The sequence below is a fragment of the Anser anser genome (genome assembly GCF_964211835.1).
Source record: "Anser anser genome assembly, chromosome: 9".
Taxonomy (NCBI): Eukaryota; Metazoa; Chordata; class Aves; order Anseriformes; family Anatidae; genus Anser; species Anser anser.
Window position 1 is genome coordinate 6,872,740 of NC_139729.1, and position 27,595 is coordinate 6,900,334.

The 27,595-nt window shown below is 43.4% G+C and overlaps 1 protein-coding gene and 1 long non-coding RNA gene across 8 annotated transcripts; one reads left to right on the forward strand and one right to left on the reverse strand.

Moving 5' to 3' along the window:
* Positions 1–1,932: 1,932 nt before the first annotated feature.
* Positions 1,933–4,350, reverse strand: LOC310904198. The gene is made up of 2 exons (XR_014588116.1): positions 4,075–4,350; positions 1,933–2,370 (listed from the first exon to the last, which is right to left on the reverse strand). It is a non-coding gene; the product is annotated as an uncharacterized lncRNA (long non-coding RNA).
* Positions 3,137–26,886, forward strand: SERPINE2 (serpin family E member 2). 7 transcript variants are annotated; one of them, XM_083848570.1, is made up of 11 exons: positions 3,137–3,292; positions 16,434–16,709; positions 17,426–17,446; positions 17,912–18,028; positions 19,209–19,436; positions 20,536–20,730; positions 23,200–23,398; positions 23,544–23,644; positions 24,618–24,704; positions 25,254–25,337; positions 26,204–26,886. In XM_083848570.1, exons 2-11 carry the CDS (start codon positions 16,454–16,456, stop codon positions 26,239–26,241), a joined length of 1,326 nt encoding a protein of 441 aa, XP_083704696.1. In that variant the 5' UTR covers positions 3,137–3,292; positions 16,434–16,453; the 3' UTR covers positions 26,242–26,886. The 7 variants fall into 7 exon arrangements, with proteins under 7 accessions (XP_083704696.1, XP_083704698.1, XP_083704699.1 ...); XM_083848569.1 differs by lacking the exon at positions 17,426–17,446 and adding an exon at positions 4,357–4,454 and having other exon boundaries at positions 3,227–3,292; XM_083848571.1 differs by lacking the exon at positions 3,137–3,292 and adding an exon at positions 3,571–3,743.
* The last annotated feature ends 709 nt before the right edge of the window (positions 26,887–27,595 follow it).

The following is a 27,595-nucleotide window of genomic DNA, read 5'->3' on the forward strand; positions in this document are numbered from 1 at the left end:
AGTGGAGTTTGCTATATAAATCAGTATTCTCAGTCAATATGCTGCAACCCCTGAAGGGGTTATAAAAACCATCTGGGGGCTTGTAAAGCACTGAAAATTTTATAACAATCTAAAGCAAAGAAAATGTCATTTCTTCCACTCTCCATATAGCAGCACCGTTCTGTTGGCAACCTGTCAAAGCTGCACATGAAACAATAAATTCTACAGGCTTATCACTTTTACCATAGTTTTTTACTCTTAGGTTTATAAAACATGTATGGGAGCTGTGATTTTTTTTTTAAACTTTTAATTTAGGATTTCCAATCTGAACTGCTTGAGAAATGGCGCTCTAAAAGTTTTGGCCCCAAAAGAAGGCAGTTTTCATTAAGGGCCTCCGCCTTAGTCTTTTCCTAAACTGCTCGTTAAAACTACAGCCTATTTTGTCAAGCTTAGGCTTGTTTGTGTTGGAGTCAGTCTTTCTATTTCACCATGACTTTCTGTCTGTCAGCTTCCTCTCTAAGTTTAAATCATACAAGGCAACATTAACATTTCCCTCTGTGGGGAGAGATGTTTTGCTTCAAGTGGAAAAAATGGATGAGATTTCCTGTATCCTCATTAGCGACTTGGCGTATAGTTTGAAATCTGCCCTTCCTAAGGTGAGATACCATCAGAAGAACCTCTGTGCTTTCAACTATAGCCTCGCAGCGCATGCAACTTGTCAGTGAATTTGGCTTTCATGTATGCATCTTTAATCTCCGTGCATAGGTACTTATGTATGAAATGAATTCTAGTAGCAACCAACTGTATCCCACGTGCACACACACAAAGGAATCTGAGCCAGATCTTGCAGTGCCTCCTGCAGCTAAGTTCCTACAGCAGTTTAAGCCAGCCTCACTCCTGGCTGCTGTGGGCCTGGACACTTCCTAATTCCGGTGGCTCCAGCATTCATCAAGCCCCTCAGAAGGCTCCTTCAGAGGATGAAGTTAGAAAAAAAAGGTCAGTGTTGTGTTTTTTTTTTTTGTTTTTTTCCTGACAGAATAAGGTGGGTCACAGAAGTGTTTGGCAAGCAACGGAGCAAGAGACCCAGGTGGTGCTCTGAGCCCCCCAGGAAGGAGAGGTCAGTCGTGCTCCCTTTTTGGCAGCTGTTAGATAGGGTGGACTCATGTGGCTTCACCCAAAACTCCTCTTGAATTCAGCTGTTTTTGCCTGATGCTTGAAATTCCACAACCAAGTCCTTTGCTGATGCTACGTAAATAATGTGTGTGATGCCTCTGTTTTCTGGGCTTGGCTTTGATCACTTAAAGCATCCGTTAATGAGGAGAAACAGTGATTTCTTGCTTGGGTGAGAGGTGGTTGCCCATGGCTACTTTGGTTTCCAGGTGTGGGCTACTGTGGCAACAAGAAAGGGGAGGGATAGCATTGCCTTCTGGCTGTAACTCTTTAGTTCCAGTTTCACTGGGTCAGAACCATGCTGTCAGAAGTGGGTGTAAGGAAACCTGAACCTATTTCATGGCAATTTGTGTGGAATGAAACTTCCCTTTACAATGTCCTGGTTCTACTGAAGACGGACTATAAACTTTGCATCTGGAAATTCGGGGTTCAGACCCAAGCTGAGGATATTTGGGGGCTTGAATGTTGGTTTAGGTCTCCAGCTTTTCAGATTATAGACAGGATTCTTGCCGCAAGATCTGGGTGCAGCTGGCTAGACATGGTTTGGCTCTTCTGTTTCCTTTCTATAAGCCAGATTGTACCAAAAGGCTCTTCAAGCCACTCAATAACATTTTTCCGTATGGTTTTCATGACGTTAAGCAGTTGGACAAGAGCTCTGACACAGTATGTAGCTTTCTCTGTTCATCCATGAGAGAAAATGGATACTCAAAGGTCATCCCTGCTAAGAATATAATCATCACGCAAATGTTGTTGTTGTTTTTTAAATTCGTCACTACTCAGCTCAGAAATGGACCCACATTTGCAGAAATTAAGTATTTTGGAAAGAGAAAAAGAGGACATTTTAAAATGAAAATAGCAAAAATGAGCTAGTTTGTAAATGGCAGCAACTGTTGTACTAAGAGCCTAAGAAACGTCCGTCTCAGCTAGCACTGCCTGTGAAGAAAACGTTCCTAGACAGCCTCGCCTGCGGGTGCCAGGACGTTGTCTCAGTCAAGTTCCCCTCGCTGTGGCTGAGGCCAAGCTCCTCGCCACCTTCCTCATCTGCCCGCTGGCATTTTGCACAGGAGCCGAGGCTCTCCACAGCCGTCCTGATGGACACCAGGCCCCAGGAAACTCCACCTTAAACACCAACAACTGCACACCAGTGCTCAGGAGGCTGCTGCCGCCGCTGCTCCAGCTTATGCCAGGAGATGTTTTTTTCATCCTGAAGAGTCCAAACTCCTGAGGGAAGAAATGTGGTTTATTACATACTTGTCCTGTTTCTTCAAGGCTGGACTGTGCTGTGCATGAAAAATTTTTTGGAAAACAGGCTCAGAAAGGATGACTTAACAAGTAAGTGTTGTACTCTGCCAGACCAATGGATTGCCTGTTTCTTTGGGATTGACGGTAGCACAGTTCGGGTATTAGTAGTGGAAATTCCCTCTTATGCTGCGTCGGCTGAGGAGCCTGGGGCTGTCAGTCAGTATTAAGATTCAAGTGTGTTTTTCCAGGACAAGACTTCTGTCTTGTCATGCTGTCATGCCTGTGCTGTTACGCTGCAAAAAGGCAGCACACTCTTCCTCTGAAGAGCAAAACCCCAGTGATACGTGCGGGGCCAACATCCCAAGCCCTCAGCACACGTTTGCTTGCTGATGGGGGGCTTGGGCACAGTGAATGCGAACAGCAGCGTGTGAGGGAAGGCCAGGGGTCTAAAAACACCAAACCCCCTCAGCGTGGCTGCCAAGAAGGGGCACGGCGGTGCCACGGGACCACCTTTGGGAGCCCCTTCCCCTCGCTAACCCACGTACAGCGGCGCTGAGCACCACAACGGCCGCCTCCCCGGCCCCAGCCCCTTCCCCTTCTCCCCACGGCGGCCGGGGCTGAGGGGGGGGACCCCCGCCGCCGCCACAGGCGCTGCGGCCCGCGGGCAGGCCGCGCCGCTCCCCTCACAGCCCGGCGGGGCGGAGCGGGGCCGGGGGCCGGGCGGCGCCTCCCCGCGCTGGGCTCCGCGGGCGGCTCTGCCCCGCGGGCGGCCGAGGGGCGGGCGGCCGGGCGGGGCGGGCCGCGGGCCCTATAAACGCCGGGCGCCGCCGCCGCCGCTCCGGCCGAGCGGTGCTGTGAGGGGGCGGCCGCGGCGGGACCGGGCTGGGTGCTCCGAGGGGAGGTGAGCGGCGGGGGGAGGCCGGCGGCGCTGCCCCGGAGGGCGAGGAGGAGGAAGGAGGGGGCTGTGCAGGGGGAGAGCGGGGTTCCCCGCGCCAAGCCGGGCGTTGTGCGGGCTGCCCAGGGGCTGGGTGCTGTTTTTCCTGGTACCCGCTTCCATAAGTTTCCTAGCGCCAGCTGCGCGGTGGGGGGGAATTGTTATTATTTTAATTTCTCTGAGAGCGAAGAGTTTTTGTGCTTTTTTCCCGCTGGGCGTGCAAGAAGTGAGCTGAGCCCGGCTTGGGGCGCCGGGAGCCGCTCCGAGCTCCTCCGGCGGCGGCTGCATCCCTGCTCCATCCTCCTCCTCCTCCTCCCGGAGGGGGCTTGCTGTCCTCCGACCGAGGAACGGGAATCAGAGCGCCCGAAACCCGACAGAGGAACGCGGGACGAGGATTTGCGGCCGTTGCGGTTTGGGGGTGAGGAGGGGTGTAAGTCCTTTCGTTAAAGCAGGCTTTAGCCAGCGCTGGTGGCACCAGACGTGCGCCGAAGCAGGCGGGAGCTTAGCCGGGGCTGGCTCGGCTCTGCTCCGGGTGGCGAGGGAGCGCGCTGCGGGCCCTCGCTTCTGGGGGGACGCGGGAGCGGTCAGCACGCTGAGCAGAGAGACTTTTGTGTCTCGTTTAAAATGGTGTTCGGTGCCTTGGCTCGATGTCCTCCCGTAGAAATAAAACCTCTGGCGACACCAGTGCGCTAGCCAGTAATGTTAAAAGAAAGTGCCAGGTTTCTCTTTTAAAACTCGGGAGCACCTACCTGTGGAATAGGGGCCTCAGACAATGATTTCTTTTCCCCTTTCCCATGCCTGCATGTCGTTCTGAAACGTGGCTTGGTTTTCATGGTTTTAATTGCATTCTTGGGCAACTTCCTGAAAGAGAAACCTGGTAGGCTGACTCTTTTACGCTGCACTGAAAAATGACTTCCTCCTCTGCCTTGACTTTCTCTTGTGCGAGCATTTAGTTACGTCTCACCCCCTGGTCTTCCCAGGAATTCATTAGGAACCAATTTTCACAGTGACTGTTCATAAACCGTATGTAGGTGTAGCAGCTGCACTGCTGTGTGGTTTGGAGCAGCGGAGAAGCTGCAGAGACGCTCGAGCGATGCGAAAAGCAGCCGCATGCCTGCCAAGCAATCGGGTGAGTCCCTAAAATGTGTGAGGTGAGCACCGATGCAAGTAAAGAGGCAGGATGAATAAGCAGAGGAGTTCAAATATGTGTAAGATGTGCTAGCTTGGAGTTCTGGCGTTTTGTGGCGTGTGACTAAACCTGTGAGAGCAGCAGCTGTCTGGCACAGGAGTAAACTTTGTGTAATGACTGCTGGTCCACTGGGCCTTTAAAACTGTGGGCACGCTGTATGTTGGGCGATCTGTCAGCACATTTTGCCTGAGCGGTTAAGATGCTGAAAAGCTGCTTCTCTGGAAGTTGCTCTTGCTTGTGCTACCTGTGTCTGGGTGTTACAAAAACTGTCCTTCAGAGGGTGGTGATGTGACCATCATTACAGAGCAGTCTGTGTGTAGCTCTAGGTACCTTGTGTAGGAGATGGTATAAACTCTTGTCAGTACCAAAAAACAGGAATCTGCGGTGGATTTCATCTAAAGGTGCACACAGAAGTGCTGAAGCTTCTGTTTGGTGTTGTCAATGACAACAGGGAAACTAGCACGTCTTTGAGGCATGCAGAGACTTTCAGTGTGAGTCGCTCCGTTGTCAGTTCCAGTCCTAAAGCTCCTCAGCAAGTATGCTGTTAGGCAGAAAAAATGTCAAATAACAAAGCCAGTATGTTGCACTAGGCACTTTTAGACTGTATTAGAGTGTATGCATATAGATGCATCAAAATACCTGCCTCTCCTTATTGCCAGGAATTAAAATGGAGATGTATGTAAATTGCATACCTCTGCAGTAAGGGAACAGTCTGGAGGGAGCTGAAGCTGTGTTTCTGTTGCTTCAGAGGTGGTGCGTGCAGTGTCTGCTCAGCTTGTGCAGCCGGTCACGGCTTTTGATCCTTGCTAGGCAACTGCAGTGCTCGTGATTGAAGAAGCTGAGGCTTGCTGGAAGCTCTTCCCTGGAACCTCAGGTCAGGGTTGCCTGGACAGCTTGAATTGCTTAATCGCAAGCAGCATGCCTTTATACCATTAGTTAGGGGGAAATCCAGCCTAATCGACAAAGACTTCCAGTTAGCTGGCCTGTTAACCAGATTCTGTTACTCTTTAGTGCCAAAGATTTTATACATGGGAAGACAGGAAAAAGACGGATTAATCATCACTAATCTGTAAACTGTTACTGGATACAGTCATCCTTGTGTGTCTCTGGGCATCCTCCCTGTCACCCGTGGCATTCTTACAAATCATGTTTTACAGCAAAGGTTTGCCAGCCTGGAAGTACAGTGTCATTCAGAGTACCTCTATTAACCATAAGCAGCTTGTGAATAAGTGGAGTGATTTAAGAATTGCCCTTTCTTTTTAGTTTTGGAGAACAGGTAGCATAGAATAGCCTGTCTCCTTCAATGAACTTTAAGGTTAACACTCTAATTTAGAGAATTATGAAAATACAAAGTTACCTTAAAGTGAATGGCTGGTAGGCATGAAAACAGGAGAAAGCTGAATGTGTTCAACCAGGTATGTGTTCAGGTGAGTCCCCTCTGTGACGGCTAAAACGATGGGGTGGGAGGAGACAAAGATAAAAATAAAGGTGATCACATCCTACAGCTACACAGATGTTTAGGCTGGTGTGCTATGGAAAGAAGCTGTCCTGTGCCCTGTTCCTTCATGTTTTAGTACCAATGTGGTTCACAGCTCAACTGCATGGGTACTTGTGCCAGCACACAGGGGAGGTGCTGCTGAAGTAGGAGCCAGTGACCGTGGACAGGAAGAGGATGGGACAAATCTAGTGATAATTCTAGTTTGAACCACAGTTTCTTGAGTTACTATGGCCTTAAGATACTTAGATGCTATGTGAAATACTTTATCCTTTAGCACCTCTTTGTGAGCAGTGTCTGCAGAAACGCAAGTCTTGGTACCTGTTTTACTGTAATTGTCCATGGTCCAGTGTTCACCTTTAATAGCCAGAAAGATGCTTTTGCTTATAGTTTCAGAATGAAACTGGGAGGTAACTCATGCTGGTGTCTGGTAACTATGCCACATAGTGGTTTAAATACAAAAAGATACTCATCTTGTGAGGTGATTTCCTGAAGGTGGAGATCTCAGTCTCGCTGACCGTACTCCACAGTGTGATGTAAACCATGTGCTGCAGGCGGCTTCCTGTTCTCTTCTTCCTGGGCTTTAGAAACAGCAGCCTAAGGTTTAACTTTTTTACTATCTTGTGATCGTGAGAGCATCTATGGAGGCCATCAAGATTCATCACCAGCAAGTTCTGAACTGAAGACCCCAGCGCAAGGCTGTGCGTGTGCAGTGGCCGCAGCGTGCAGGTACAAGCTGTCTGTCTGGGAGATACCTGTCAGTGGCAGACTGTCAGCTGGAGTTGTGAGTTATACAGGAGTCTCCAGAAGCATTACTGGGATTTGTTGCTACATCTTAACCTCTTAGGTAGACTGATGTACAGATAATAAGAATTTATGTTCATCAGCTATGTAGCTTTGACCAAGCTTTTTCTTCTTAAATGCTTTTCTTATTTAACAGCTTGAACTTTTAACACCTATTCCTGCAGAATGGCACATTGTGCTATTTATTGATGGTTCTCACTGGTCCTGAGACAGCTGTGTCATCTGATATGAACTGCAAGCTTCAGCTGGCCAAAGGTTGTGTTTTTGTATTTTTTGTATTTTTTTTTTTTTAATAGGAGGGAGTTTTTTTATGGGCTCTGACATGTTAAAGGTACAAAACCAAGAGTAGAACTAACTTTAGCTTTATATCTTCCATTCAGTTTTCTTAAGGATGCGAAGTAAGGAGCTATCTAAGACTTCATATGTACAAGTTGGTGGCTTTGTCTTTTAGCTACGTCTCAGTCTCGCAATAGACCTTCATGCTGGAGAAGTAGTTCGCATAGCTTTCTCAGCAGTGAAGCAAGCTCGAGGCCTCCAGCTGCTCTGGCAGCTCAGCTTAAGAGGCTGCTTGTCCTAGCTAATTGCCTACTTCCTCTGCTGAGGTTTGTCATCTGCGTTACAGAAATAGCGATGGGCTGCGTGGAGGCTTCTCAGCTAGCGCAGCTCACAGCCCAGCCTACGAACTCCAATCTGAACTGAATCAGATGGTTTAATACACTAGGTCATGATCTCTTCTTGCAAGACTCTTGTACATAGTTCATATTCAGTTCTTTTTTTTCCTATGGAAATTCAGGTCTTGCCTTTCCAGAAACCTGTGGTAAGCCAGTGGGATTAATCAGGAATGAGGTCAGATTAATGAAAAGAGCATGTTTTCTCAAACATAAGTCTTCTGAATAGCTTTTGATTCTCTTATTAACTGGTTAATGTCAGTCTTCTCGCAGATGACTGCGGAGGGCACAGCTGGGGCTCCAGCACAATGGCTCATTCCTGCCTCCTTACTAGATGTGACTCCTGCAGCCCTACAGCACCAGTGGTTTCTGGCATTTGTAGTTGGCTGGTTCTGCTTCTAAAGCTGGGGGGGGGGGGGGGGGATTGAAGGGGAAGATGAATATGAGTAAACCTATGTGCTGCAAAAAAAATGTAAATATCCCTAATGTAACTAAGACTATGATAACTTTAAGCTAGCTTTGAAATGTCTGAGAAATGGCAAATAGAAACTAGTATCTGATGTTTCCATGAGCTTAAGTCTGAGTCAGCGAAGCTGTCCTAGATTTAAGAAGTCGAGCTGGTTTTAATCTTGAATTTTAAGAGCTTTTATCCTTGGTTAAATTACATCTTTAGAATTGTACTTATCTAATATTTCAGTTTGGAACAGGGTATCTAAATTAACTTGCAAATAGGAAGTTCTTGATCACAAACATTGTACAATATGATTAATAAATAAACGGCTAGTCTCCTATCACTCCAGTGTTACAACAACAAGCACTGTAAATGGTTAGAACAGTGTTCCTGGTCTCTCAAAGTATTTTGTTGGAAGTCTCATGGCAGTATTCCCTAGACACAAATGCCTCATGTTTAAGGTCTTGGATATCGGCCTGTATAAGTACAAGATCTTTTAAAAGTTCTCATGATGAATAGTGAACACTGGAGTTGTTCCAATTTACTTTTATGGTGAAATAAGTCTATCAAATACAAATGTGTAAGTTCATAAAACTGCTAAGAGTTATTGCCTTTCTTCTACCTCTTGTAGGAGGAAAAAAATAGGTAGAAACTTTAATATTAATAAATGTGTTCTTTTTCTTTTAAAGACCATTTGGAAGATTGAAAGCCTGTCTTTTCACCATTTGGGCATCTCTGTTGTGCACATGCTTCAGCTAGATGTCACGTGGCTGATAGATCCTGCCATATCTATTAATTTTTAATTTATTTTCTTAATAAGTTGTGTTATAAAGCTAGACTGAACTGTAGGTTGTAGAATGATAGGAACTGGGCTTGGTAGCATGCTTTTTTAATTGGAAAAATATTTCTTCTGTAAACTAAACCTAAAACATGTAGAATCTGAAGGCAACTTCTTGTTTATTCTGGTATATAACAACTCTCGAGCCATGTCAAAGCTCTAGTGAAATTTTAGTGCAGCAGAGTGCTTGTCACTGGCCAGCAGAAGAAAATTCTCCCTGGGGGAGAAGGAACAACTTTCCTTTTGCTCTGCAGGTGTGTGGAGGTGTGAGAGTCCTGATGTCAGAGGAGCCCTGTAGCAAGTGGAAAAGAGTAAGGGTACTTGTTTCCTTTTCGTGCTCTTCGAGGAGGAAAAGAAGGTCAAATACTCTAGCAGAGGCAGGCGTTAACATAAAGGTGGTGGTGGGGAAACAGGGTTGGTAAGACACCAGCCATTGTTAATCCCACACCTTGAGGAGTTATTTCACAAATCTGTACTTACATAGTCCATTATCAAAGAGTTAATATCCTGTGCCTCATTAATGGGAACTTACACTCCCGTAGGCTTGTCTTTGGTTCTTAATGAGCCTGTGCTCGCATAGCAAGCGTTATTAATGCACAGTGAAAGTAGGAGCTGTGGTTCCACAAAGCTTTTTCTTCTACAGAAACTCAAATGGGAACCTGGGTTTTGAACCCATTGCTAAGTTTTAGGGAAATACTTAATCACTGAGCCATCAGGCCCTCTACAGGGATAAATCCAGAGCAGTATGGTATAGTCTCACTGCCGTGTTGTGAAACAGTAGTGTGTTGCATCTTTTTTGGAAAACGGGTTCTGCAGCATTAGTCATGATGGGCTGGCTGTCCCATTCTGTTTCTTCATTATGGTAAAATAACCGTGTTGCATAAAGAACTGAAGATCAACAAAATAACTTCTTTAATAAAGGGATGCCAGTAAATTAAAAACATAATTCTCCTTAATTCTACTGATACTGTAAGACATGACGATGGACCTTAGAGGTCATGGAGATTCTTCTTTAAGCACAGGAGTAACACACAAACCCTAAAAAGGGTTGCTGAGTCTCCCATAATGAGAGTGCAGGTGAAGTCTGACACTGGTGGTAGCACTGCAAGTTCCCCAAATCACCTCTGTAAGCCGCCTGCCGGATGGCACAAGCGAAGTGTTTGCTTCGTGAAGCGGAGTGTAAGTTGGCTTTTTCAATTGTGCATGGGATGGAAGTAAAAGCAAATGCTACATAAATGCCTATTTATGTTCTCGAAGTCGTGCAGTGTAGCTGTAGGCTGGTTCCAGCTGAACGGTGAAATCTAAAGCTATCTCTGTTCAGTTGTACTGTGCCACGTGAAACGTGGGCTTTGTAAGCCTCTGTGATGTAAATGCTGTCAGAAAATGAGCCTGGCTTATGGACTGCTGGAGACATTAGCTGTGAGGCTGCAGAAAGCCTGAAGTAAAGCTTGACTGTCTGTCCTTCGTGCTGAACTGAAACTCCCAACAAGTGGTGGTCAGGGCTCTTCGTAAAGAGCCGTTAAAATCTTTCCGTTCATGTGGGAACTCTGCTTGGCCAAAGAGATGGTTCCTATCTGGGGCCAGCCAGTTTTACAAGTTGGAGCTCCACTGGGAAATTCCCCCTTGGCAGGGGAGGCTGGTTGGATAAAGCTGGGAGGGAGCCATTCCAGATGGAGACAGTCCATCTTGAAACAAACACAAGCAGATGAATGGACTGGGAGAATTAGAAATTGCAGAGAAAGGATTAAGCTTGGAAGAAGAGAGCCTCAGATCCAGTACTGTACTCCATGCCTTTGTGCAAAGCTGACTGCAGTGCCGGAAGTCAGACCAGTATCTTAACATGCAAAATGTCTGCTGAAATAGAAGTCCTTCCAGCTTATCTTGGTGTACAAAGCATGTTTATCATGGTTTTGGCATTAATTTACTCCTCTTCAGAGCAATGCAAGTACTGAACTGTTTAAAAATGTTTAAAACTTAATCATCCTTTCTGTATAGTGCTCTGTACGTATTAAACCTTTCGGGTATTGAGTAACAGAAATCTGTTTTGTTGTGTTACTCCTCCATGTGACCTGACATGCTGATACACTGTGTGTTTTCATATATTAGGTAGCACTGGAAAGAGTTCAGACAGAAGGAGAGAGCCAGCATTGAGGAATATCAGAAAACCTGGAGAAAGTCAACATTTCAGAGCTCTGGCTTGTCTTGTCTATTGTGCACTGTGGAAGACACACCACTGCTCCTGAACCTGGACTTGCCCACATTCAGGACGTGGGTCCTGTTGCTCTGAGTCCAAAAGCATGTTGAGAAGTAGCTGAAGGCTTTGGAATGTAAGAGGCTTAGGCAGAGGAGGAGTTGCAAACCTCTGTGAGGGGGAGAGGAAAAGCTCACCAGCAGGCTTGAGTTTCTTAACATGTTGCCAAGAGTGCATCTTCTGAAAAAACAAGATCCAGCATGTGACCTTCTCACTGCAACCAGAGAGGTCTCATTGCTTTAGAGAAACAATTGCTGTGTGCTCAGCCAGCTCTTTAAAAGGCTGTTAACAAGTTTGGTTAAGTATTTATTCAGTCCTGCTGTAGAGAGTTGGTTAAATGCCTCAAGTGAAGCACTTTCTTTGAGCTTACATGTCAGCTGAAATAAGACTTTTTAAATTAGTAGTACAGATGGCACTGACAAAGAGACAACATCTCAGACTGAGATGCCCCCAAATATTTGGCCCAGGCAGAATTTCTCTGGGCACCTAGGGGCTCGCTCTGAGCTATTTGGGACTTAATAAGTGAGACCTGCAATGTTGCAAGACTCTGCTTTTTGGGTTTACTTTACCTTTAGCTGCACTTGCTGCTGAAGTCCAGTGTCTAAACTTCCTTATGCCTGATGAGTCTTTAAAGAAACTGCAGAATCCATCTTGTAGCTAGAAAAGGGATCCTTGTGGGTTGTACCTTATTGCTGCTGAAGAGATGGTTCAAAATAAATGCTTTGAGATGTCTCACAGAATGCTAACATGCTGTTGTACTTAGTGCAGTAGGTATAGATATGTGGAAATCTAAAAGTTCATTATTTCTTACTTAATTCACTTAAAGTGTTCTTCAGGCTCTTTGGGGCAGGTCTTCTCCAGCTCAGGACTTGAGCTAAAAAATTCCAGATTCAAAACTTATTTTTTCCCCTCTAACCTTGAACCAAACTAACCTCTCCTGTTCTTATTGGGAAAGAGTGCAACAGCCCAGTCTAGCTCTGAAGGTGAAGTCCTTCATAACCTAATTTCTTTCCTGTGGGAGAATCTCTGTGCTCAGTAGCCTTTCACGCCTGGGGCTGACGACAGCTCCTCCCAGCTCCATCAGATGTTTTTCTGTACGCAGATCAAACAGCCAGTATTAATGTGCCTCTGCTTTTGTACCAAGCGTTCTGCAGGTGCAGGCTGGAAGCACGGTGTCCTCTTTGACGTAAATGCTTCCATAATAACTTCAGCCAAAAGCATAAGCTATATATTATGTGGGTGATCTAAATAGTTGAGCATAGTGAGAGCTGAGTGCGCTGCCTAGTATGTGTGAGGGTTAGTGTTTGTAACACCGGCTAGAGGCTGAGGTCATTCGGAGGTTGGTAGCCTGAAGACATTTCATCTGTCATGAAATAATACGGAACTACCAGTGCAGGTGAGACACGTCGTGGTGTTCCTCTTCCTTCCTGAGAGCTGTCTACCTGACTGGACCATTCAGCTAAAACTATGCAGCATCTTCAACCAGGCTTTGCAGTCAGATAGAGGCAGCAATTCCCAATTCAGCGTGGTGAGTAGGAATCAGGATGGTGCTGCTCGCTAAGGCAGAGGGCGTGATGAAGTTCTTGGTGAGCTTGCCACAGATGAAGGATCTCTCATACAGCTCAGTGCATGCCATAGTCATCTGCTTTGTTTAGAAACCTGAGCATCAGGGTTAAGAACTGGGTCTGAATGAGGAATGAAATTTATTATTCTCCAGGATACATTTTGTTGGGTCAATGTCAATATTTCTGTGGTCTTCCATTTAGAAGTGTAACCAGTGGGATGCTTTCCTTCCTCGAAGTGCTCGATCTAAAAATTGGGTGGACTGCCTTGGAGAGGGATTTTTCTTGTAGTCCAGCATCCTTCAGAAGCTCACATTCAAGTCAATGAATGTCTGTATGCTTTACTCTTAGCCTGTTAGTTTTGTTTAAAAATAAAATATACATTTATAAGGGTCACAGACAAAGAAATGACTACCTTATATTTCTGTTTGTCTTTCTGAAGCCTTAGGTTCAAATCTAACTATTGCTAAGTTTTTAGCTTCAGTTATGAAAGTTTGTTGAAAGCTTGTTGGTATTCTGTGTAGCAGGTCAACTGTTTTCCATCCTACACATCCTACATCCTTTTTAGATTATTTTTTTCCTCCTTGCACTGTGATTAAGCTGTTTCTTTCAGGATATGCAAATGCACTTCGTGTTACTGAACTGCATAAAAGTTGAGTATACTGAAATGCTAGGAGCATTAATACATGAATGCTGCTTCTGCTCAAAGATGAAATTAGCTCCTCAGCTAGCTCTTTAGGTTACACAGTGGGCATGGCAGGGCCGAGCATTGACTGCTCAGTAACTATCTCTGAAAAGTGGTTTTAGTTTTTTCCTGTGCTCAGAATACTGCAGACCTTGTTTCCATTTATTTAGTAGGTATCTGCTAGAGATTGTGCTCTGAAATAGCGACCAGCCCTTCCTAATGGCATAGCAGGAGGGAGAGGTTGGGCAAGCGTGGTGGTTTCTGGGGAAACCAGGCGCAGGAGGCCATCGTTTTTTCACTTGGAAAGATAAAAATAAAAATCTGCAGCAGTGGCCTTGAGAGCAGAGTCATGTTACTCTGACAAGGCTTCCCACGTGTCGTGGGGAAATGCACGGCTGCTGGGAGCTGTCACCAGAGAAATAAAAAAATAAATGTGGGACTCAATACATTGTGGTAGCTTAAAGGGAAAGGAAAAATATCTGGCTTCAATTAGGCTTGTGCAGATGCAGCACATAAGTGACAATAAATCATAGCTTTCTTAGTTTCATAGACGTGTCACCCTGGTCTTTGCCCTCGTAATACGCTCTGGGCAATGTCAGGTGTCACGGGTAGGTATGCTCCAAAGGGCCAGCTCCCTCCTGGTTTGCCAGCTGGATCAGGTGGGGCTGCCGCTATCAAAGGCAAGCTCAAAAGCTTGCAAGGGTCGTGTGCTCTGCGGCAATGCGGGGGCTCCATCACTGCATGGGACAGGCGGCATTGCACCAGCATTAACTGTTTGCTTGATCATGAGTACACCTACTAAGAAGCTCTAGTATTTTTGTCTCGTTTGCTTTTGCCAAGGTCCTACATAAAGGTAAAAGTCTGATTATACTGGAATCAAGAATTTTTTGTAATTATCAATTGGGCTTCCTGGTAGGTTTTGGTGGCTTGCTGGCCATCTCTTTTCTATCTTCTCTGAGTGGCAAGCTCAGAGATGATGCTTCCCGCGAGGCAGCTCTGCCTGTGCAGCTGCTGTCTGGGAGAGGGAGGCAGCCTTCTCTCTAAGAACGAAACTGGAGATTTCACGTGGTTTGTATATATTTGTATCCAAGAACTCTATGAAGAATGTCTTTTAACATTAAAAAGAAAAGTACAGAGTCATTTTCCTTGTCAAGTTGCCAGTGCTGCCCATGATGGGTTCCTACTGTAGCCAGCAGTGAGGCCCGGGACACACCTGGGAGGTGACCCATGCAAGTGGCTTTGGTGGGCTCGGGCTGCACCTGGGCTTTCTTCCTGCACGTCTGATCGGTCAAGTTCAGTTTAGTTGTTGGAATAGGGTCAAGTCCAGTTTAGTTTTTGGAGTAGGTTTGTGTGTTGCCAGGTGGTGCTGGTATGGGGTTCCTTTGGAAGGAACTGCTCTTCAGGGCCTCCAAAAGTGCTCGGGGGATAGAGGAGGATTAAGTCTGCTAGGGAAGGCTGTTTAATAGCAGGCAGGCTGTTAGCCTTTATAGGACAGCCTTTTCACTTCTGACATAACCTGGATCAGTTGACAGGTGCCTTGCTAACGATGATACATCCCATTTATCAGCAGCTGGGCTGGGGGAGAGATGTTGTGTCTCTGCTCCTTCATGGTCAGCATTTGGTTCTTCTGTGCTGCAACAGCAAGCTGGAGGAGGCTCGTTGCGCCTCCTGAAATGGCAAAGAAAATGGAAATGCTGCGTTTGCTTTCAAGTCTTAGCACAGTCAAAGTACATGCTATTAAAAGATGATTAAACGAATCTATAGAAACACCAGCTGGCTTTCTGGTAACCAAGTGCTCCAGCGTGGTCTGAACTTGCAGCGTAGGTAGGCTGTGTGATGGCAGCTCCTCGGTGCCTCGTGCCCTTTCTTGCGAGTGGGAGGCGGGCTGCTGAAACGGTGTCAGCTGAGATGCTCTCTGCTGAATAACGAGTCTACACTGGCCTCCAGCTCCGGGGTAGTTTAAGCCAGAAGAGTGAGTGCGTACTGATGATCAGAAGGCTCAGGTGGAGGAGAGGCCTATTTTTAGGTTTTACATGTGGTATGCAAATGGCTTTTTAATCAGCTGTATGCTTTCTGCAGCCTGTTTAGCCCTGTGTGAGCTGGGCTGCTTGTTGACTCATCGGTGTGTCTGGAAGACTAACACCAAAGTGCTCAGCTGAGGAACCGGCTCCCTTCTTGGTCTGAAAATGGAAGCCCATACTCTTGAACGGTGAAACTTTAAAGTCTTTGAAATGTAGCTGAACTTCTGAAGGATGAGTGAGAGGGCCTGATTTCATGGAAAAGGTTATTGCATGGCTATTCCTTTAAGTACTTGTTTGCCCTAACAAAAAGGGGATTGAATACACGTCCATGAGGAGGAAATAGAGCCTAGTAGGTAAATATTACACAGTGTTCAGGATTTGGGCTTGGTTCTCTAATCAGATGCTGAGAGGTCCTGAACAAATTGTTGCTGCTGCTTGTGCCCCAGTTTCTATGGTGTCGTGGGGGTAACAGTGCTGACTTCTGGAAAGCCTTGGGATCTGCAGGTGAAGAATGGCCCCACTTCGAATACAAACTTCCTTCTGCCCCCATGAGCTGCTTAATTTCCTTACGCAGATAAGTAAAGGCTAAAATCCAAACTGAACCTTGCGTTTTACAATCTGCATCTTCCTCCTGTTACCCATCATGAAAAATGCTAATTATGCAGCTAACTTTTGTTATTCTAGGCAGGTGTAAATTCCCACAACAGAAGGCCTGTTTGCATATGTACACGTGCTGCTTCTGTTAACTGCAGAAAATGATCTATGAAATATTCTAGTTTGTTGTATCTTGACGGGTGAGGACCATACCACACTTCTCAGCACTAACTTATCCTCCAGCTCAGTTTATCTGCAACATAAAACTGACAGAGCTTGGTAGGGGGGCGGCAGTGGGTGTCTCCCAACCTGGTGCCTGGTGGGTTTTGTCCTGCTGCCTAGTCACTGATAGCTAGCTGTTCGTGGTTGTCTCTGCTTCTGGAAGTCCCTAGACCTAAGTACTGCTGGCAGTAAAACGCAGGTGTGAGTCCTGCTGTGAGAGGGCTGAGTGGTGCATGGAGCACATGCAGGGTAAATAAAAAGCTGAAATGATGAAAAATGATGTACTCATGAAAGATGACTTAACTTTTCCCCTCTTGTTTTCTTACAGGTTATTTCAAACCAGAAATCATGAACTGGCATTTCCCACTTCTCTTTCTTCTCGGGACTTTAACATCTGTGTGTTCCCAGTTCAGCTTTTATCCTCTGGAGGAACTTAGCTCCGATGTTGGAATCCAGGTCTTCAATCAGATAGTGAAAGCTAAGCCTCAGGACAATGTAGTAGTTTCTCCTCATGGGATTGCATCTGTTCTGGGGGTGTTGCAGCTGGGTGCTGATGGCAAGACAAAGAAGCAGCTGACAACTATGATGAGATACAGTGTAAATGGTCAGTGATTCCTAAGGTTCTTCGGGTGTGGTTTGTGTTGTGGTGTTTCTTGTGTGTGTCAGAATCATGCTGTTTTGAGATAATTTTAAAAGTCTGGGAGATTGCATCATAAACATATTAACTTGGTTACTGAAGCAAGAAATGGACATGTTTGAAGTTAATTGGCAACTCACGTATGGGCATCTACATATTCTTGAACTGGCTTATTAGCAGCTTTGTTCATGATTTCATGGCCCTGGCCAGACCTGCCCTCATCTTTGCAAAGTGGTCTCCCAGAACACTGTGAGTGGAGGTCCAGTGCCAGCCCTGTGCAGGAAGGCTGCACTACCCCTTTTAGGCTGTACTGAACAACCCTGAGTGTATGACTTCTGAGACAACAGGGCAATAGATGACTTCTCATTGTCATGTTAAAACCAGTGCAAATTCTAACCATGCAATTGATACTTTGACTTTATTCTTCAGCTTTGTTCACTCATGTTTCTGCTGTCAGGATCCCTAAGTCTGTAGTTCTTGTAGTGCCTTCTTGAAACAGATGTTTCTGCTTGCCTGTTCCTGACACTGCATGCATGTGTGTTTATATTCCTCTGCCAATCTCTGCCCCTCTAGGGGGTGTAGGCTGAAGGTTCTTGCTGCTTTACTTTGCATGCTGAGTATTTTTGTGAATATTTGCCAGCAAGACTTAACATCTTAGTGCCGGCATTCTGCCTTCCTTCCAGGCATAGGAAGTACTCCAAAAGGTAAGTGCATTTTTAAATCTTGAGCAGCATTGTTGTATAACATGTCTTGTCTTCATTTGCTTTGCTGTTTTGGTTTAAAGTACAGCAAATTGATTTGTCAGCTTAAGATCTAAATGTTTTAGAGTTCCAACCATGGGATAACCAACTTTAGGAACACTTGAATGCTCAAATCATGAGTACTTGCAAAAATTTTGAAGCATTATATCAACTGGTTTTATTTGGCTTGCACACCTCCTAATTCTCTCTGAGACAGAGGTTCTCAAACTTCTCCGAAGGTAGCCAGTACCTTGCTATAGAGACTTGTTGTGGGATGCTACCTGTCTCTTTGCACAGACTTCCTCTGCTCTTGTTCAAGATTGCCTTGCAGTCTTACAATCCTTTGGCAAATATGGCAACTGCTTTGGAAAGGTAATAGTTGGAAAGTATTTAATTTATCTTTAGCTGTCTTTTAATGCAATTTAGCAGCTGGAAGCAAGGAGGAGAGCCAGCATCATGAGACCAGCCAGCTCTCCCCGGACCACCACCAAGTGCTCCGTGGACCACCAGTGGTCCACAGAATACAGTTTGAGAACCTCTGTTATGGTATGTTCTCCAAAAGAATTTGCCCATAATATTGGAGAGTGAACATATACAACTTCATACAAACGGTACTGCTAAAGCATTCATGATATAAACAGCAAAGCCATCTGAGGCTTTTTCTTATATGCAGCTAAGAGAATAACCCGACTAATTCGTTCCCTTCATAGCTCTTCTCTTAAGTTTGTCTACATAGGGAAGTAGTCTGGAATTGTTCCTGCCTAAATTGTATTGGGAAACACAAGGAGCCCTTTAATAACTGCTATAAAAACAGCCACCCGAGCATCCTATCCAATATAAAGGTTGATCGTTATGTTTCTTGACTGGCAATAGCTTCCCTGTGTAGACAAGCGCTTACTCATAAGCTATAACATCAGGGAGAACTGGGTATGATGAACATGACAGTTCTTCCGTGCTGCCATATGCATCCTCTCACATGCAGTGATGGAGCTAGCAAGCACTCAGTATGAGCTGCTTTAAGATCCTAAAGGTCTTGGCTGTAAACACTGGAACCTACACTGCTTTTCTTTTTTCTTTAAAGGCAAGCTCATGTGTTGAGGGATTAACGCTTGTAGCAAATTTAGTTTCCTTAAAGACTATGTCTTGGCCTAAGGCTTGACTTAAGGCTTTACTTGAACCTTGTATAGAAATTGTCATCTTCCTTTATTCTCTAGTAAATGGAGGGGGTGAATGGTGAGAAAATAACTTATGCTTTTTGCTCTGAGGTTTAAGACTACCTGTATAATTCTGTAATCATGTTGGCTCTAAGTGATCAGGCTGAGTTGTCAACTTTTTCTGTCACTGTCACGTAGCTGACAGGTTATATGGGTTTATATACTGTGACTTACATTTTAGAATAGTCTCTTCTGTGGAAGAGTGGTTAGTAATTCCACGCTAAGACTTGAATCCTGATATTTATCCTCAGCATTGTCAATAGCGTTCTGTGCAGACCACTAGGTGGGGAGCAGACATCACAGTGAAAATAATGTATTTGCTGGAAAATGGTAGTCTCTTCCAGATAAGAGATCAGATATGGGTATCTTGGAAGCCCCCTCAGAATGTCTGCTTTGGTCTTTCTCTACACCAGCACTTAGTCTGAGCTTTCGTGTCATTAATAGTTGCATATAAGGTAACTGTTTTGTTTGTCATTTTATTCTAAATTAAACTTGCTGTTCTTTCCAACTAGGAGTTGGTAAAGCGTTAAAGAAGATAAACAGGCTCATAGTCTCAAAAAAGAATAAAGACATTGTTACAATTGCTAATGCAGTATTTGCAAAGAGTGGCTTTAAAATGGAAGTGCCTTTTGTTACAAGGAACAAAGAGGTGTTTCAGTGCAGTGTCAAGAGCGTGGACTTCGAGGACCCAAATGCAGCGTGTGATTCCATCAACCAGTGGGTGAAAAATGAAACAAGGGGTGAGTATTAGCGAGTGTTTTCTGTGCATGAGCATGGCGTCTGAGACCTCTCAGTTGTGGCTGGAAATACTGGAGAAAGATAAGGGAGGGAGAGAAAGCTCTGCCTTGCAGTTGAATACTGTCCTTAAGCTGTCGTGTGTAATGCTTTGAGCCTGTGGGCTGGTCATCTGCAGTCCCACTACTCTAGCAGATGTGTCTGCCTGGTGGCCTCAACAGGGGTGGGTGTCTGTGTGCATGTGTGTACGTGAGCCCATCTGTCTGTGCATTCAGGGAGCTTCTACTGCTCTCTGCCTTCATTCAACCTGCAAGAGATCCAAACAGTGTTCTTCTGGAGCTAGGTGTTGTCAGACGTGCTTGCAAAGCAACTCAGAAGCAGGTGACTCAGTAAATCAGACTTCTAAAAGGCTTTAGAGCAGTTCAGCCTTTGCAGTTAGTACCCTAAATCTTTGCAAGATATGTGTCAGTGTTGTTTAGTAGAGTCATATTTAGCAGAAGGCTTTTAATTAACACTGCCTTGATAGAACTACGCATGGTTCAAGCTTGTTGCCATGTAGTTGTCAAACTTAGATATGCTTAGATGTCATATTTTGCAACATAGTCTAGAACTACAGAACTAGAACCATGTTTGGTATCTCGGAGTTAAATCCATTGCCTCCTGGATGTGAGGAGTGTTGCTAATGATGTTGGATGTGACATTTGTGGAGCAAGGCTGTCAAATTTTCTCTACCATGCCGTCAGCTTTGTGTAGCGGTGTTACAAGCAGTGTGTGAATGGGGGAAGTGCTTTAGCTGAAACTGTTACTAAGCTTACCTGCTTAGTTTAAATCTTAGATCTGATCACATGCTGAAAAGCATAATGCCCTGTTAGTTATAACATCAGTCTATCGACCAGCTACATATGTTTGCTTTCTAAATATCCCTTGCTTTTTGACGAAGAAAAGAATGCAGCCATTGGTTGCATGAATCTCAAATGTATTACACAATGAATAGTTGGTGCGTTCACAGATCAAAAGGCTTAAAGGAATATGTGCTTCAGTTTCTTTGTGAACAACTGGCTAGTGTTAACACAGCGAGTACTCAGTCTTTCTTTATTTCTTTAGGTATGATCGATCAAGTTGTAGCTCCAGATGATGTTGATGGTTTAACCAGACTGGTTCTAGTAAATGCCGTGTATTTCAAGGGCTTATGGAAATCACGATTTCGACCTGAAAATACAAAGAAACGTCCATTTTATGGAGCTGATGGGAAGACCTACCAAGTTCCCATGCTGTCCCAATTATCTATCTTCCGCTGTGGTAAGCTCAGTAACCCTCACTACCACGAAATACCCAAGAAGGGTTGTAAAACTTTGCTTCTTTCCTTCAAACCAGAGTTTGCTGTATATGTGGTGTTTAATAGTATTGTTTGTTGTGGCTGATACTGGAGGCTTTGAGTTATGAAAGCATCTTGTACTGGTGAGGTATAGAGGGAAGTTGCTGTTAAAGATATTTAACAGTTGCTTAAGGTCAAACTCTAACAGAGTACTTGTCTTATCCTCTTGTCTTCAAAAAGAAAAACGAGAAGTACTGAAGTTGAGAACTTTACATATTGTCTAAACCTTGCAGTAGGAAGAATTTTTTTTAAGGGATGAGAATGAAGGAGACATGCCAACAGAAACTTGAGGTTTATCTGGTGATGAGCTGTATGTAAAAGATTAGGGTAGAATTAGTCTATATTTCACTGTGTAATAAAGAAATGGGGCTTGTACAGTCAACGGTTCTGGGGGAGCCAGCAGAGTACAGGATTAGTGTGTTGACTGTATTGCTGAAGGTGTGAAGCTGCTTTTCAAATTCAAATTGAGTCACAAGAGAGAAGTAGCCCAGCAGGTTTGGCCTGACTTCTGAGATGCTCAGAGCTGACATATGCAGCTTGATACAGCTAACAGTGTACTTCATAGTTTCAGCTTTCTAAATGTGTGGGGATTTTTGTTGGTCAGAAATTAAGGCTGTGATGAAAGAATATCTTCCATTGTGTCCTTCTCAGAAGAGTGCAGTGCTGTCTGGAACTTGCTTCCTTATGTGCTACTGATAGTATGAGGAATAGGCCTGGAAATGTAACTGCCGATAAATCCAAAAGAGCAGACAAAAAGGACCCACTGATATGCTTTTAAATACCTAATTTTACTGTCAGTAGTGTTCAGCTAATATTAGCTGATTTGTGTTAAAGTAAAGAGCTGTAACTTCATCTTAAAACAACGCATGTATTAGAGAATGTCTAACTTAAGATAGCTGCTTCAAGCGTGATTTGGGGGAAATGGGGAAGCCTACTGTGGTGTATGCTCTAACTGTGGACTTTGGAGGAAGTTCATAACTAAAGACAGGCTTTAGCAAGCCTATCTTCAAAGTTTTTCATTATTCTCTTGATGCTGGTTTAAAAAAAAAAGCTTCATTACATTGGTATCAATTCAGATTAGAAATGTCACTAGGTTAGAAAAGAGCAGAAGTACTCCTTAGTTAAAACTTGTTTTAGGTTGGCCATCTTTGGATATCCTAACAAAGGGCTTCTATCCTTTTGATCTTTAAGAGTTTAAAGATCCATTTTCAAATTTCATAAACAACTTAAGCATCGTTAAATCCCATCACTTGGTTACAAAGATAAAATCTCCTGTTTCATATGTCTCAGTGGTAAGGATTGCAGTATACAGCAGACCAGGAAACTGGTATTTCACTGTTGGAGAGGTTACCATTTGTAACTTCCTTGTAGTGACTTCTGCAACCATTATTTTGATCTGGAGGTCACAGTCTGAGTACCATAATAAAAGGAAATAAACTACAAAACTTGACACAATTCTTGCCTAATAAGTGCAATGCTACTAGTTTTCTAGCAATACAAATTCAGCCAAAGCATGGTCCTGGCAACAAGATTCAATTTCTAATGAAGACTTCAATTTTCAGTTTGAGCTGACAAGTGTAGACTCACATGAAGAAAGGGGAAAGATAAAATCCTATTGCTATCCAAAAACTTTCCCAGAAACCCTGTCTGTAGTTCAAGTTTTCACTTGAAACTCCTGTGGAAAGCCACATGCCAAAAATCTCACAGCAACCAAAGGGAACTTGGAAAAGAGGATTGCTTAAACAGTCTTCCCAGCACTTGCTCTAACTCAGAGATGTTGCTATCTCATTCCTTCTCATCCACTTGGCCTTCTCTGTTACCCCAAAGTGGCTGTTCTCCACTACCTTGAAGGATCTCGTTATGAAGTAGTCTTGTTAAGCAAGTAAATCGAGTAAATGCAACTGACTATTTCAAACAGGAGCTATTTTAATCATTCTCGGAGGAAAAAGAGCTTGTCTACAAGATCTCATCAGTTTAGAAAGATAATGTGCTGCTTTTTTTGCTTTTTGCTTCTCAGTGCTCAGTCAAAACTGCTTGATCTCAGTTGCAGTAAATCTGAGCTGATTCATGGACCTGGTGACTTCTAGCATAGCTGGTTTTCCAGTCTGGGCTGATGAGGCTTGTCTGGGGAAAAAATATAAAGCCTGAATAGGTATCATATGCTTCACAGTATCATCCCAATTGTGCTTTTTGTCAAGCTAGCATCTGTAGAGATGCCATGCCACTTCCTTGAAGAGATGTCTAGCTCGGAGCTAGACAGTCTGTGACTCTAGAATCAGTTTTAAGGTGTGGAGAAAAGCTTTCCTAGCAGACTCTTATAGCAGTAGGTATCTGAAGATAAAATAAAGATTTAAGGCTGTAGGAATTGTCTCATTATCTGTGCTCTTTTTTAGGCACTACAAGTACTCCAAATGAGCTGTGGTATAATATAATTGAACTGCCATACCATGGAGAAATGATAAGCATGTTAATTGCTCTGCCTACGGAAAGCACAACACCACTCTCTGCTATCATTCCCCACATCAGCACGAAGACAATAGGAAGCTGGATGACAACCATGGTAGCAAAAAGAGTGCAAGTTATTTTACCCAAGTAAGTACTCGTATCACACATTTCTCCTTCAAGGAGTGTTTGGGAGGAAATATATGTATTACTCCTCCGATACAGGAGAAACATAGTACTTACGGTAACTTTCCTGCATAATTCTGATATATTCTTTTTTGATTATTCCAATTAGATTTACAGCAGTAGCAGAAACAGACTTAAAGGACCCTCTGAAAGCACTTGGTATTACAGATATGTTTGACGAGTCAAAGGCAAATTTTGCAAAAATAACAAGTAAGTTATTTTTCTGAATCCATTGTGGTCTTTATTCATAGTTTCTGGCACTGAATGAAGTGCTGTCTTACCAATGCAGTTGTCTGTTTTGTCTTGGGTAAGTGTTACCATGACACTGAAGCAAAGTTCTGTCTTGTACCCAGCCGAGCATGGCTTCTTGCTTCTATTGAATACTGCATGTCTTTTCTTTTGCCTTGCATCGCAGCAGTAAATCATGTTGGTGAGCTTTTCAAGTTAAGATTTGATCTTGCAAATCAAGTCTCTTAAGCATTGCCTAAAATCATGGAAAGACAACAATACTTTAGACCATAATTGAAGATGCAACTGCATTAGTATTTAAATTTCCCTGAAGTATGTATTTAATATTAATTTAAAACTTAATTTTTCATAAACTGTAGGAAAGGAATGGACTAAATGTCTAGCTTAAACAACTGGACCAAATGAGAGCTCCAAATACCAGTATCTGAAAACGGTGTGTAGACATTTTCAAGCTCATGGCTTTAAAATGTCATCTTATCTCTGTTTTCTGCTTCCATCAAACTTCTAAGCTTCTACAGAGATGTAACAAAAGTTTGCCTTGTGCTTGCTTACCTTAACTGGAAAAACAAATTCCTGTTTTAACGAAAGCAAGCTGTCTTGCGAAGTCCTTTCTGCCTCTCAACACTGAGATAAGTGTGAATGTAACTTAAATTCAGATAAAGAAATGACTAGGGGGAAAAAAACACTTTCTAACAGACCATAAAACAATAAAGGCTAGTAAATGGGGAGGAGTGAGGAGTAAGATAGCTTATTCTCTATTATTTTGTAATTGTAGACTTAGTGACTGTATTCAGTAGTGTTCTTAACAGCATCAAGATTTCAGCAGGATTATAGCACCTCTTGTTATTAGCTATGCTAGCGTAGCTGCTAGCTACAAGATACTTCAGGATTTTACTGCTAGTTTTATTGGAAATACTGTTCTTGTTTTTTTCAGGAACAGAAGGTCTTCATGTATCTCATGTTCTGCAGAAAACAAAAATTGAAGTTAGTGAAGATGGAACCAAAGCTTCTGCAGCAACAAGTAAGCATCTCTACTGATATCTAGCAGACTGGAAAACTGCTTTAAAAGGCTATGCCACTAAGCAAAGAGAGCACTTCCTGCAATGGTCTCCAAGTAGACTTACTTAAATATCAACTGATTTGATTTTGTATTATGTAATTTCTTTGGAATATCAACTTGCTGATATTGATCAGAGCATTGGTGTCCTCTAGGAAGTATAAACAGGTTTACCTTTTTCTGGAAAACTTCTTTCTAATAGCTAACACTTTGGTCACTGGTATAAAGTTCCTGGCTATCCAGGTGGCAAAGAGTAAGCTGCTATATCCTTTGTGTATGATAACCCAAGACTTCCTTCCAGCCTTTTGTGGGCCTTGTGTGTGTTGTTTTTTTCTATGCTTCCTATAGGAATAAAATGTGACTTACGCTTCTTGTCTAAGCTGGTAGATTTTAGCTGTTTATCTCTGCCTGTATAAACTCCTAGTATACATCAGGAAACTGCACTTTAATCAAATATATGCTGTTTTATGTTACATGCTTTGTCTAACTTCAAATCTTATCTCTCTTTGCAAGCTGCAATTTTAATAGCCAGGTCATCTCCCCCTTGGTTCATAGTAGACAGGCCATTTGTATTCTTCATCCGGCACAATCCTACAGGTAAGCAGTATTTGTATGTATTTTTCCTTGGAAGTTAAATATGAGCTATGCAACAGACAAAAGAATTCCCAGCTGGGAAAAGTCTGGAGCTACTCAATAGCTGTTGCTTGGGGGTGGGGTTGTGGGGGTTGAGTGGTAATAAAAAAAGAACTATTGGAAGTATAACTACTACAAGTATATTCTTGCCTTTAACAATAGATTATCTTTAGAATACAGCTCAGCACAGGGAAAAGTATTGGCTACCAAGCGAACAAACTGACATGGCAAGTTCATGGGTACAAAAGAACACCATCTTTAACGGTCCTAGTTCCCTGGTGTGGAGAGAAAATAGCTCTATTACTGATAGTGAATTAGTGAATTGGCCCAGTTTTCTGATGGACTGTAAAATTAGCGCAAGGACCAAGGACAGAAACAGGGACTTCAGGGACCTGGGATGTTGGCCTGGCCTGCCATCAACAGATGTGAATGTCCAAATATAAGTGGTCGTGGTGTTTTTGCAGCGTGAGTTGACTCTTAGAGCAGAGCCGACCTGGTTACTTTCAGTAGCATGTGAACTTCTTGCAGTGCCATGTGGATGATAGATATGCTAGCTACTGGGCAACGAGATACAACTGCCAGCGCTGGCAGCAGTCCCCAGCCCAAGGCTCCGCAGAGCATCAGAAGAACCGTGTGTCTAGAAATGTGAGCCAGCCACCTATCCAAACATATGCTTCTCTGCTGTCTACTCAGAGCTAACAAACTTGGGGGAGGATAGACAAGACTGTGATGAGGCTCGACCATGTTCTGTGGACTGTTATGCTTTCATGGAGAAGTTTAACTATGTTTGCAGACTGTGGTAAATCCTAGTTTTTGTTTCATTCCCTCAGGTACAATCTTGTTTATGGGACAAATAAACAAACCTTGAATGTGGAAAAGACTTTCTTCGAGAAGTAAACAGACTCATATGACACACCCATGTTCTGTTAAATATTTTGTACACTACTCTTTGACTTCACTCAAGAACTAGTTTTAACCACTGACTAGGTTTTGAAACAGGAGTCGATGTAGTTCTGGCTTTGTGGGGAAAAATACAGATTGAAAACTACAGTATTTCTTCAAAATGTCTAAAAGATTCTCTAAACTACTGAATGGTTACCTATGCTAATAAACTTTTGAGCTTTTTCTGTATCTACTAAGAATTTTATGTATGGCTTTTGTGAGAGGATTTTAACAAAGAATGATAAGCGTTTCTATTAATGTTGGTTTCTTCTTGTGTGTGGAAAAGGTCTAATTTTGTAGATACCCCTATCAAGATTACTTTTGGTTGTTGACTATCTTGATACCTGGGTATTCTTGGTAGAAATAGATTAAAAGTTCTAGCAGTTTTTATTTTATATAGTGCATGTATCACTGAGAGTTTTAAAACTAATGTGGTGTTAGATACACATCGCATTGTCCTGTCTTATTGTAATGTAAACTTGTCATTGCTAGTATACACTTTCTATTGGATTTAAATTTTATATTTGTTTTTGTACAAAGGAAAAAAATAAAAATGCATTATGAACAGTCAGTGTTGTGGATTGTGGATGAACTGAAAGGCATTCGGGTCCAGATTCCTCTGAAGCGCTTATTTGAAACTTCCTTCTGAACTGAAAGAAATAACGTCTTTGGGTTTGTTTTTTTTTGGTATCATTTTTTTTATGGCCTGCTATTGATTACTCTTTCTGACTAAGTCATTGTTCTGTGGTTGAATTATCCATGGGTTCAGTGTCTGAAGAGCAAACTCCTTGTATTTACCAAGTCCAAGTTACTACTAAAACTGCCACATGAGGACACCTCACTGCTTTTTTGGGGCCTTTTCTCCTGCTTACTATGAGGTAGGTTTTATGTACACTTGCATGCCTTCAGTGCTGTGCAAGATTTGCACGAGTGCAAAACTCTTCAAAAGAAGCAGTAAATTACTGTGGCTTGTCACAGATGGTTCTTTGTTTGAAAGCATGTTGTACTGCTGCTGTGGCAACCTAGGGATTTGGATGGGAAGGCAAATTATTGATGATAGCAGTTTCTCTTAAGGGCTCTTTCATAGTAAAAAGAGGCTGGCTGATGGTGGTCTGTGGGGAGAAATTCCTGCAGTGTTTCACAGGCTCAGCACTGGTTTAAGTAGATGACTTCTATATTTTGCCACAAGCTGGATATCCAATGAGTTGATTGACCTTGACAGGTAAGGACATACAAGGTTAAATGAACAATCTTCTAGCAGAAGATACCTGACTATGTTC

Coding starts and splice junctions, on each gene's coding strand:
- SERPINE2 (XM_083848568.1), top strand. Junction 19,437..20,535: donor GGTGAAAAATGAAACAAGGG/GTGAGTATTAGC, acceptor TTATTTCTTTAG/GTATGATCGATCAAGTTGTA. Junction 25,338..26,203: donor CATCCGGCACAATCCTACAG/GTAAGCAGTATT, acceptor TCATTCCCTCAG/GTACAATCTTGTTTATGGGA.